The sequence below is a fragment of the Choloepus didactylus genome, chromosome 3 (genome assembly GCF_015220235.1).
Source record: "Choloepus didactylus isolate mChoDid1 chromosome 3, mChoDid1.pri, whole genome shotgun sequence".
NCBI lineage: Eukaryota > Metazoa > Chordata > Mammalia > Pilosa > Megalonychidae > Choloepus > Choloepus didactylus.
Window position 1 is genome coordinate 7,897,732 of NC_051309.1, and position 12,992 is coordinate 7,910,723.

Genomic DNA, 12,992 nt, shown 5'->3' on the forward strand with positions numbered 1-12,992 from the left:
AAAGATTGAACATCTGGCGTTGAAGGCAATTTGGCACCTAAAAGAAGTCAGACACAGTTAAATTCTTCATGAACTCTTCTCATTCAATTTGCCTAATAGCCCAGTGAAGCACGTGTTATCGAGCCCATTTGCAGATTAGGAAACTGAGGCTCACAATGTTGAGTAACTTGCCCAAGACCACCAAGATGGAAAATAAAAACCCTTGGGAGTCCAACCTTGGAATGATTCAATGACTTGCAAGTCCAGCTACCATGAATGAAGCCACATTCCTTTGTATGTATAAAATATGGCATCCAAAGTGCCTGACACATACACAATAGGGAATTTATAAATTCAATTGATGGATTAAAGCAAAGCATTGCAAAGCATTACCATATATCACTATACACAGCTGTGTGCAGACACACATAATCTCAAGTCTGTACACATATACACATTTAAAAAGGGGACTTACTAGACCATATGGTAGAGAAAAAAAAGACTGAATCAAATCTGTGCCAAGTCTCTAATTTTAGAAAGATGATACCATTTAGAAGTGGATTAAAAAAAATTTTCCTAAATCACTGGATAGCCCCTTTTCTCCAGAGTAGATCTGGACTCTGAGGCACATATCCCACCTGATGATGCCCCAGGAGAGCATCTTTGAGAAAGACTTACTTGTATTTGCTGAATTCAAGTGAAATAGGTCCAATCAGCCATCCTTTCAGGTGGCTGTTGCATTTTCTGCCTGGTCTGTCCCGGTTCTGCTCTGGAAAGCTGGCATCTGTCTGACTGTTGTCACATGACTCAGAGTCAGGGAGAACTGAAGCAAATAGATCATCTGTTGCACACTAGGGTGGGCAAGGCTATGAGAATATGTAAATGATACATGTGTAACAGATCTGTAAAGAACTCTCTGCTTTCATCACCTTTTCAAGAAGCCCAGCCCCTGCCCTGAGCCATACACTGCCAACAGTGTGACTTTCTTTAACAATTAGAGCACAGTGCTTACAAACACAGACCCTGCAGCCAGAAACACTGTGTTCAAAACTAGTGAATGACTGAGTGAATGAAGAATGGGCCCTTAGTGAAAAATCTCTACATTAAATTGAACTATACTTTAATTCTTCTTTATAAAATTTTATTTGGTTGTCATTTTTAAGCAAATACCATGAAACAGTTCACCTTAAACAACAGGAATTTATTAGCTCACAGTTTTGAGGCCAGGAAAATGTCCAAATCAAGGCATCATCAAGGTGATGCTTTCTCCCTGGTCTATTTTGCTAATGCTGCTGGAATGCAAAACACCAGAGATGGATTGGCTTTCATAAAAGGGGGTTTATTTGGTTACACAGTTACAGTCTTAAGGCCATGAAGTGTCCAAGGTAACGCATCAACAATTGGGTATCTTCACTGGAGGATGGCCAATGGAGCCCGGAAAACCTCTGTCAGCTGGGAAGGCACGTGGCTGGCATCTGCTCTGGAGTTCTGGTTTCAAAATGGCTTTCTCCCAGGACATTCCTCTCTAGGCTGCAGCTCCTTTCAAAATGTCACTCTCAGTTGCTCTCGGGGCGTTTGTCCTCTCTTAGCTTCTCCAGAGCAAAAGTCGGCTTTCAAAGGCCGTCTCCAAAATGTCTCTGTAAGCTGAAGCTCCTCTCTCAGTTCCAGTGCATTCTTCAAAGTGTCCCTCTTGGCTGTAGCTTCTCTTCAAAAATTCACTCTCAGCTGCACTGAGTTCCCTCTGCCCGTCAGCTCATTTATATGGCTCCACTGATCAAGGCCCACCCTGAACGGGTGGGGCCAAGCCTCCATGGAAATATCTCATCAGAGGTATCACCTACAGTTGGGTGGGGCGCATTTCCATGCAAATCTAATCAGCACCAAAATGTCTGCCCCACAAGACTGCATCAAAGAATATGGTTTTTTCTGGGGGACATAATACATTCAGACCGGCACACTCCCCAAGACTGTGGCATTCTGGGGCTGCCTGCCGGTGACCCTTGGCCCTTGGCTTTTCTCACGGCAAGGCACATGGAGGCATCTCCTAGTCAGGCAGCAGCTCCTGGTCTTGTTGACGTTTAGCTTCTTGCTGCTGTCTGGCTTTCTCTCTCTTATGTTTGAATTCATTCTGTTTATAAAGGACTCCAGTAATAGGATTAAGACCCATCCTGAATGAGTTGGGCCATACCTTAACTGAAAGAGCTTCATGACAAAGTCCTACTTGAAGTGGGTTCACATCCACTAGAATAGAGCAGATTTAAGAACATGTTTTTCTGGGGTACATAGGGCTTCAAACCACCACAGTGTTTGCTATTGTTAAATGTATCAAAGTTATATATGCAAATAGTTCACACAGTCAAGCTTTGTTACAAAATAATAGCAATCCTTGTCACTTTATCCCCCATTTGTCTCTTTCCATCTATTAATCTCTCTTGGGTTATAATATGGGTATTTAACTCTATTATGGATTGATCTGTGTCCCCAAAAAGAAATGCTCAAATCCCAATCCCTGGTCCTATGAATGTGACCCAATTAGAACAGAACCTTCTAAGATGCTCCTAGTTAAGATGAGGCCAACCTGGATTAATGGGTGTTTTAATTCAACACAGCTGGTGCCCTTCTATGGCGAGGAAATTTGGACACAGACAGAGATGGATGGAGAGTGACAGCCATGTGATGGAGGCAGACACTGAGTTATGTCACAAGGCAGAGAACACCCCAGATTGCCAGCAAGGCAGTGACAGAACCTGAGAGGCTCAGAGGGAGCCCGGCCCTGCCGACACCTCAACTTTGGACTTCGAGCCTACAGAACTGAGAGGCAATACATTTCTGTTATTTTAAGTCACCCAGTTTGTGGTACTTGGTTACAGCATGCCTAGGAAACTAACACAATTCCTTATCTCAAATGGTAAGCTTATATGACAGCTTCTTGACTTTCTGATTCCAGGCTCTATCTCTTCATATCCCACCACAGAAGATGAGGATTTAGTACTCTTTCTTTCCCCCACTACCCTTCCCATTCCTCATTTTCCCAATGAATATTATTGGATTTTCAATTATATCCATTTCTAGGGCTTAGGTGATTATGGTGATGTATGCTTTACAGAGCTAATCCAAGTAAGATGTAATTACTTCTCTTCTCCTATGCATTTTCGTTCCCTAGAGTTAATCATTACTTGTTATCTTTGTGAGTTTTCTCTAAACTTCTCATCATTTCAACTCTAGACTCTTTGCCAACTAAATAAATTGCCTCTGACAGCCAGATATATCAGATATCCTGCCAGAACACTCTTCTCGGGCCTCTGATTCACTTCAATCAGAACTGGCCACGTTCTTTCTAGCTGAGGCACAGCCCAGGTAGATCATCCCGGAGATTTCCTCTGCCTCTCTCCTTTCGGGTACTCCAGTGTTCTCTACTCCATTTCTTCTTCCTTTATGATTTATTCCTTCATTTTAGTGGAACCCATCTCAGCTTCTAAAAGCTACTTGAGGAAAAGTATATGACAGATACTTTTATTATTAATATTAGAGAACTTGTGAGTTTACAAAACAATCATGCTTAAAATACAGAATTCCTGTACATTACCCCACAGTCACCACCTTGTATTGGTGTGGAACATTAGTTACTATTGGATGACAGCATTTTTTTAATGGTAAAATTTTTTAAAAGTAGTTATCTTTGTTACAATTGATGAAAGATTATTAAAATAGTTCTACAATCCATTATTTACATTAGGTGTATTTTTTTCCATGTACTACTCTATTAATACCACCTGTCATATATTTGTTACAACCCATGAAAATAAATCTTATACTTGTACTATTGACTGTAACCCATAGTTTACAGTAGGTTTCACAGTGCTGTACAGTCCCTTGTTTTATCTTTTAATTTTTATTCTAGTAATAGATCCTCTTTTAACCACATTCATCTATATAGTTCAGTGGTATTGATTACACTCACAATAATGTGCTACCATCACCACCATCCATTTCCAAACCTTTACCATCAGTCTCAATAAAAATTTTGTGCAATTCAAGCATCCACTCCCTATTCTCTAAGCCCAAACTATTGCCTTGTAACCTATATTCTAGATTCCAACTGTATGAGTTTGTATATTATAATTAGTTCATAACAGTGAGATCATATAACATTTGTCCTTTTGTGTCTGGCTTATTTCACTCAACACGCTGTTGTCAAGATTCATCCATATTGTCACATGCATCAGGACTTTTCTTATTTTTACAGCTGAATAGTATTCCATCATATGTAGATACCAATTTTGTTTGTCCATTCATCAGTTGATGGGCACTTGGGTTACTTCTGCCATTTGGCAACTGTGAATAATGCCACTATGAACATCAGTGTGCAAACGTCTGTTTGCATCCCTGCTTTCATTTCTTCTTGGTATATGCCTTGTAGTGGGATTGCCAGATCATACGGCAATTCTATACTTAGCTTCCTGAGGAACCATTAGACAGTCTTCCACAGCTGCACCAATGGCTGTGTCATTTTACATTCCCACCAGCAATGAATGAGTGTTCCTATTTCTTCACATCCTCTCCAAAACTTGTATCTGTCTGCTTTTTAAATAGTGGCCATTCTAACAGATGTGAGATGATATCTCATTGTAGTTTTGATTTGCATTTCCTTAATAGCTAGTGATGTTGAGCATATTTTCATTTGCTTTTTAGCCATTTGCATTTCTCTTTGGAGAAATGTCCATTCAAGTCTTTTGCCCATTTTTAAATTGGGTTGTTTGTCTTTTTTCTTTCTGAGTTGTAGGATTTCTTTATATAGTCTGGATATCAAACCTTTATCAGGTATGTGGTTTCCAAATGTTTTCTCCCACTGAGTCAGCTATCATTTCACTCTATTGACAAAGTCCTCTGATGGACTAAAATTTTTAATTTTGAGGAGGTCCCATTTATCTATTTTTTCTTTTATTACTTGTGTTTTGGGTATAAAATCTAAGAAACCATTGCCTACCACAAGATCTTGAATATGCTTCCTACATTTTCTTCTAGGAGTTTTATTGTTCTGTTTCTTGTATTTAGGTCTTTGATCTATTTTGAGTTAATTTTTGTATATGGTGTGAGACGTGGGTTCTCTTTCATTCTTTTGCATATGGGTATCCAGATCTCCCAGCACCATTTGTTAAAGACTATTCTTTCCCAGTTTGGTGGACTTGGTAGCCTGATCAAGTATCAATTAGCCATTGATGTGAAGGCCTATTTCTGAAATCTCAATTCGATTCCATTGTTCAATATATCTGTCTTCATGCTCATACCATGGTGTTTCACAATGTGCTTTACAGTAAGGAAGTATGAGTCCTCCAACTTTGATCTTTTTCAAGATGTTTTTGGCTATTCAGGGCCCCTTACCCTTCCAAATAAAATTCATGATTGGTTTTTCCATTTCTGCAAAGTAGGCTGTTGGAATTTTGATTGGGATTGCATTGAATTTGTAAACCAATTTGGGTAAAATTGACATCTTAATGATACTTAGTCTTTCAATCCATGAAAATGCAATGTCCCTCCATTTATTTAAGTCTTATTTGATTTCTTTTAGCAATGTTTTGTAATTTTCTGTGTACATGTCCTTTACATCTTTGGTTAAATTTATTGCTAGATATTTGATTCTTTCAGTTGCTATTGTAAATGGATGATTTTCCTTATTTCCCCTTCAGATTGCTCATTACTAGTGCATAGAAACACTACTGATTTTTGCATGTTGTTCTTGCATCCTGCCACTTTGCTAAGCTTACTTATTAGCTTTAGGTGCTTTGTTGTAGATTTTCAGGACTTTATATAGATTATGTCATCTGCAAATAGTGAAAGTTTCCTTCTTCCTTTCCAATTTGGATGCCTTTGTTTTCTTTTTCTTACCTCACTGTTCTGGTTAGAAGCTTCAGTACAATGTTAAATAACAGTGGTGACAGTGGGCATCCTTGTCTTATTGCAGATTTAGAGGGAAAGCATTCAGTATTTCATCAAGTACAATGTTAGCTGTGGGTTTTTCATATATGCCATTTTTCATGTTGAGGAAGTTTCCTTCTATTCCTATTTTTCAAAGTGTTTTATCAAGAATGGATGCATAAACGTCTTTTATGCATTGTGATGGTTAGGTTCATGTGTCAACTTGGCTAGATGATAGTACCCAGCTGTCTGGTCAAGCAAGCACTGGCCTAACCATTGCTGCGAGGATGTTTGTGGCTGGTTAATAAACCAACAGGCTGGTTAATTAAATCATCAGTCAATTGGCTGCAGCTGTGACTGACGACGTCAATGAAGGGCGTGTCTTCTACAATGAGAGAATGCAGTTAGTTGGATTTAATCCAATCAGTCAGTTGAAGACTTTTAAGTGAGACAGATAGAGGACCTTCACTTCTTTGGCTGACCAGCAAAGCATTTCCTGAGGAGTTTGTTGAAATTGCCAGTTTGTTTCCTGAGGAGTTCATCAAACATCTTCATTGGAGTTGCCAGTTTGCTGCCTGCCCTACAGAATTTGGACTCGTGCATACCCACAGTTGTGTGAGACACTTTCATAAATCTTATATTCACAGATATCTCTCATTGATTCTGTTTCCCTAGAGAACCCTAACTAATACATGCATCAATGGAGACAATCATGTACTTTTTTCCTTCAATTTGTTAATGCGGTATATTACATTAATTGATTTTATTATGTTAACCATGCCTCTATACCTGGGATAAAATCACTTGATCATGGTGTACAGTTCTTTCAATGTGCTGTTGGTTTCTATTTGCAAGTATTTTGTTGAGGATTTTTTGCATCTCTACTCATCAGAGAAATTTGTCTCTAATTTTTTTGTAGTATCTTCATCTGGCTTTGGTGTTAGGATGATGTTGGCCTTGTAGAATGAGTTAGGTAGTTTCCCCCCTCTTCAATTTTTTTTGGAAGATTTTGAGCAGGATTCATGTTAATTCTTCTTGGGATGATTGGTAGAATTAACCTGTGAAGCTATCTGGTCCTGGACTTTTCTTTTTGGGAGGTTTTTTTTAAAAAATTCTTTCTTTTAATCTGCAGATTTTATTGTTATATATTCATATACCACATATTCCATCCACAGTATACAATCAATGTCTCACACTATCACCACTCACTTGTGAAACCATTATCACACTAAATTTTAGACCATTTTCGTTGCTCCAAAAAGAAAAATATCAGCTAGACACAAAAAAGAAAACTTTGGGGGAGGTTTTTGATGACTGATTCAATCTCTTTAATTATAAATGGTCTGTTGAGGTCTTCTGTTTCTTCTAGAAGCAGTGTAGGTAGTTCATGTTTCTAGGAATTTGTCCATTTCATCTAAGTTGTTTAACTTGTTGGTAGACAGTTGTTCATAGCATCCTCTTATAGTCCTCTTTATTTTTGTGGGGTCCTCCCTTCATTTCTGACAGGTATCTTTTTGAGACCTGGACCTTGTGAAAATGTACATCCTCTCACTTAATAGATTTGTGTGTGTCTCTACTGCCTTCTAGCATTTTAGAAACCCCAAACCATTCTTATTCCTTTGTCTGCAAGGTCTGTCATTCTTCTCTGGATGTTTGAAACTCTGAAATATTACCATGTGTTCTGGTGTGTGTCTGTTTCTAGTTGCACACTGTGCACATGGTCAGCCCTTTCAATCTGGAATCTCGTGTATTTCTGGTTTGGTAGATTCTTTAATTATTTCATTGATGATTTTTCCCCCTACATTCATTTTCTTTCTCTGACTCTCTTTCCTTCCTCCTATCCCTTCCTCCCTCTTCCTCTTTCTCTCTCATGAACTTTCTGAACTGGTCCTCTACTTTCCTCTTGACTTTTCTACCTTTTTCTCTTTACTTTATAGGAGATGTCCTCAATTTTATTTTCCAATGTATCTTTTGAGTTTTTCATTCCTGAGTTCATATTTATAATTTATAAGAGCTCTGAGGTTTGTTCTCTGAACCAACAAATATGCTTTTGTTGTTTTATACTTGCAAAAATCTTCCCTACCCTGTCTGAGAATATTGATCATAGTTATTTTGATGTTTTCTTCTCTTTGAAGAATCTGTTGCCTTCAATCATTTTTTTTTTCCATTGACTGGGTCTTCATGTTCATGTCATAAAGTTTCCTTGGATGTCTGATAATCCTTGGTTGTACTGTCCTAGTTGAGAGTTTGTAGCAAATGAGTGGAACTTGTTGATGGTAAGATGTCATGGAGAACTTTTGATGTCACAATCTCTTCCCTTTTGGCTCAGTCATATCCCCATGTAAATCATTCTAGTTTCCTGCTTGGAGGATGACGATGTGGAGGCCACCATTCTCTGAACCCAGTTGGGATTGAGGGAGTTGCCAGTTCAATATCTGATACGTATATGCTTATTTAATCTTGCTGTTTTCAATACAGCATCCCTACCAAAGTATGCTTTGTGCCCTCCAGTCTAAAGACTCTCTGTTTTACATCTTTATGGAACAAACTTTTGGTCTTCTGCTTGGGTGAAGAAGGGCAGTCATCCAGTTGTAGAGAGTGAGTAAAGGGGTCTGACACTTTCAACCAATTCTCCTTTTTACCTCACTTCCATAGATACTGAGAACCACCAATTCCTGAGCCTGTTGGGATTTAGTGTCTATTAGTTCTTGGATTGCCTTATGAAGAACCTACAATGCAGTTTCTGATATCCTAAATAATTTACCACTTTTCCTTCCAGTTCCCCAGATATTTTTGCTGCAATATCTTCCCCAGTTGTCCTCATCCTTGTGAATTTATCATTTTTTTACCGTCATTTTGGTGGGGTTTTAGAAGGCAACAAATGTAGACGTATTTGTTAAACCACCACCTTACCTAGAAGTTAAGGTCCTTTCTTTTCCAAGTCTTCCAAAATCATATAAGAAGTTAGAAGTGAGCTAGGCACAGGCAAGATCAAGGGGGAATAAATTTGGAGTCACTCGCACCAGTCCCTCTCCCCTGTGATCAGCGAGAAGACTTTGCTAATGACACTGTCACTTTCTGAAGCATCTTGCTGAATCCCAGCCTCTGCAAACAAACCCATCGAGCTCACCTGTGCTATACACAACACCTGTGGACACAGGCAGGGGAGAGGCAAGCTTCCTGGGGAGGCAGCAGACTTTATATCCAAAGCCCAGAACCAGCACTGGAACTTCTTAAGAGAAAGAAATCCTCCAAAATGCACAGACTTAACTTCAAAGTATGGAAAGGAAGAGAGTAGAATCCCTACACATCCGGCTCATTAGTGGCCTAATGCCACTGTGACTTTTGTAACCTGAGATGGGGGGGACAGAATTTTCCAGCCTCCCCCAAGACACACTGGAGTGGAGAAGAAAGGCCCACCACCAGCCAAATCTCTAGCAAAGGTGTACCCACGGGGTCAGGCGGTGAGAGTAAGTAAGCTTCCCCATATGCAGGCAACAAGCGATGTCTGTAGAGGATGTAAAAGCAATAATAAATGTTCAGCTTTGTATTATCCCCATCCACTGCCACGCGTCAACAACGTCAGGGAAAAAATACCTCTCCCCACTGCTGCAGACTGCTGCCATCACAGCCTGCCCCAGGACACTGGTGCACGGAGGCATCCCTGCACAGCCTGATTACCTGTGGATGATGTGGTGCCTCTGCAGATGCTCCAGGGCCAGGGCCAGCTCGCAGATGTAGAGCTTCACAGCTCCCTCCGTGAAGTGCACGTTCTGCTGCAGGTGGTAGCGCAGGTCTCCCCCGAGAAGCAGGTCCACCACCATGAACATGTCCTCCTCATCCTGGAAGGAGTACCTGGGGGCACCGAGGGACAAGAGGGTTAGGGACGGAGGTGCCTCTGACATCCTCGGAACCACTGCCCCTGTTTTCAAGAAGAGTAAACCAAGGCACTGGGGTGACCTAAGTCATGGTGAGCCACTGGCAAGTGTTGGTCTGGTCGGCACCAGTGGAGGGTACAACTGGATTTTTATCAATTCAGTATACATCTAATCTGAGCCTGGATCATCAATGGATGCACTGTGGGAACAGCTGAATGCCAACAAAGAGGCTGAAAAATAAAGCTTGCCCAGGAACTTCTCCCAAAGTAGGCTTACAGGTAGGAGGCACTGATTTTTAACCAGTTACAGTCGTTCCTGGCATCCATCTGGCTAATGTCTGTGGACCCCATGCAAGAACCAGAGAGAAAATCAAACAATGAAGCTCTTGACGCACTGGAGCCTGAGGAACGTGTTCATCGGTGGCCTTGAGATCTGACATGGGGAATTGCCCTCTTTAGTGTTGTTTTTCAGAACTGTCATTGCTATTTGTGTACTTTTCTCTCCCACGTGAATTTTGCAATAAATGTGTCTAGTTTCTTCAAAACTCATGCTTTGATTTTTATTGGACTTATTTTGAGTTTATGCATTAGCTTAAGAGAATTACAATTTTTACAATTTTGAATCTTTAATAATTCATGAACTTGGAATATTTCTCCATTTATTCTTGTCTTCTTTTACATTTGTTAATAAAGTTTTACACTTTTTCTACATAAAGGCCCAGTATGTATGTATTTTTATCCAAAGATTTTTAGAGCTTTAATTGTAATTGTGGATATCTTTTATTAAACATTAAAGCCAAAAAAACTTATCAATAATTTTAAAAGGTTTGATAATTGGTCTTTCTTGGGAACAAAAGCACTCTGGAATTTTGTCTTCTAACTTGTATCTCTTAGTTATTAGTTTTTTGTTTATTCATTTTTTGCAAGGCAATAAAAATGTTTTATTTGGGGTCTTAAAATTGCAATTTGGGGAGCACAGATTCAGGTAACGACCCAAACTGTGTCCTGCCTTGGGGCTTCCAAGAAAGGGTTTTTAAAGAAAAAGAAGATCACATAAGTTGTTTAGAAAGAATTATGATTGGTGGATATTTGAGTCTTTCCAAATGTCCTTCAAATTAGATAGTTTACTGACTTCTTAAACTTGCCGTTAGTTCATGGCATCCAGATGTTGCTTTTTGCCCTGCCTACCTTGGCACTTTGTGATATGTGGCTGAGACGTGCGTAAGAGTAACTTTCTGAATGGGCTCCCAACTCCATGTTAAATCTCTCGGCCATGGTTCCTCCATTTTGTTTTATCCCTTTTCTCCCCTCAACCTTGTTCCTTGGAGGAGTAATCTGGCCTCAGTACACACTTCTTGTCTGAAAGAGCCCATACAATCCAGGCTGCATGACCCTTTCTAGGAAAACAATACAAGGAGGTCATACTTGGAATGAGCCCCTCTTTCTCCCCTCCCTGATAGGGATTCCAAGCAGCCCCTCTGCTTGGCTTCAGTTTTGGGCCCATCCTCGCACCAGGGGCCTCTAGGAAGCAGCAGCACCTGGGGAGCCATGCAGACTGTGGGGTTTCCACCCTTCCACAGGTGCTGTGCTCATGGGCAGGTGGTTGTCTCTGTCTTCTGTAGTGAGGCGTGTCCTGATTCTAAGAGGACTCTGAGAGGACTGGAGATGGAGAGGGGTGTGGGCCAGAGCTGGAAGGGGCAGGCTTATTGCAGAAAGAAGGGCTTGGAGGCCGAAGTATGATGGGGCATGTCCCACCATGATGTGCCCACTCTCAGGCATGGATTGGCCAGTTAGGCAGGGGACTGGGATAAAACCCTGGGTCCCAGGATCTGGTATAGACACAGAGGCCTTGGCACCAGGAGGCTTTCCTGCTCCTGCTGCTTCCGCTGGTCTGTACTTTCTTGAGTGTTGACTCCGCTGCTATGTCCACTTCACCTGGGCTCAGTCTCCTTGTCTCAGGCACAGACGCAAGTCTTGAGCTTTCTGTATACACTGGCCTTGTCCACCCATCGGCTGCATTCCACACTCCTCTGACTCACCTGCTGCTCTTGTACTCATGCCTGGGTCCATCTGTAGCCTTCTGCGCAGCTGTGGTGCCCAGGTAACTTGGGTAGGGGTGGTTGACTTGAGGAGTTGAACCACTATGGGGAAAAAGGATGCCCCATGTCAGTATTTCAAGGCTATATCACATGCCAGGAACAAGCAACCATGTGTGGAATAGAGTCTGAGTGGCTGCTCCTTGGCTTCTGGAAGACATATAAGACCTTTATCACAGGTCTTTATTCTTTATGCTGCTTTGAACCAGTTTAGTGTGCTTTTGTTTCAGGCTGAAGAATTCTCTTTAGCGTTGCTTGTAGGGCAGGTTACTGGTGATGAACTCCCTCAGCTTTTGTTTATGAGGATGTCTTAATCTCTCCCTCATTTATGAAAGAGAATCTCACTAGATATAAAATTCTTGGCTGGCAGTTTTCTTTCAGCACTTTAAATATTTCAACCCACTACTTTCTCACCTCCATGGTTTCTGATGAGAAATTGGAACTCAATCTAATTGGGACTTCCTTGTACATAACAGGTTGTTTTCTTTTGCATCTTTCAGAACTCTCTCCTTGTCCTTCACATTTGAGAGTGTAATTAGTATATGACAGGGTGTATTTTTCTTCATGTTTATCCTGTTAGGTATTCTCTGAGCTTCTTGATGTGCAGATTCACATGATTTGCTAAGTTTGGAAAGTTCTCTGTCATTATTTCTTTGACTATTCCTTTGGCCCCTTTCTCTCTTTCCTCTCTTTCTGCAACTTCCATAAGGCATATATTCATGTGCTTGATGGTGTCCCATATCTTCTTAAACTATTTTCACTTTCAATATTTCTTTTTTCTTTCTGCTCCTTAGTCTGACTCATTTCAAGTGTCTTGCTTTAAGTTCACGGATCCTTCTCCAATCTGCTTTTGAAACCCTCCTGGGCCTTTTTTTTTTTTTTTTTCATTTCATTTATTGTGGTTTTCAGCTCCAAAAGTTCTGTCTGGTTTCTTTTAAAATTTCTACCTCTTTACTTAGACTTTCATATTGCTCAGTCATTGTTTTCCTGATGTCCTGTAGTTCTTTCTCTGTCCTTTTCTTTATCTCTGTGAGCATTTCTAAGATCATTTTTTAAAAAGGCTTTGTTCAGTATGTCCACATTCTCATCCTCTTCATTGGTGTTTTCTGTATTTTTATCTTCTT

The 12,992-nt window shown here is 40.5% G+C and overlaps 1 protein-coding gene across 1 annotated transcript in view; it reads right to left on the reverse strand.

Moving 5' to 3' along the window:
• STK32B (serine/threonine kinase 32B) overlaps positions 1–12,992 on the reverse strand; it is a 480,888-nt gene that overhangs the window by 146,406 nt on the left and 321,490 nt on the right. Inside the window, exon 4 of the mRNA XM_037829382.1 lies at positions 9,577–9,750. Coding sequence (XP_037685310.1) covers positions 9,577–9,750 — 174 coding nt within the window. The remainder of the gene's footprint in view (positions 1–9,576; positions 9,751–12,992) is intronic.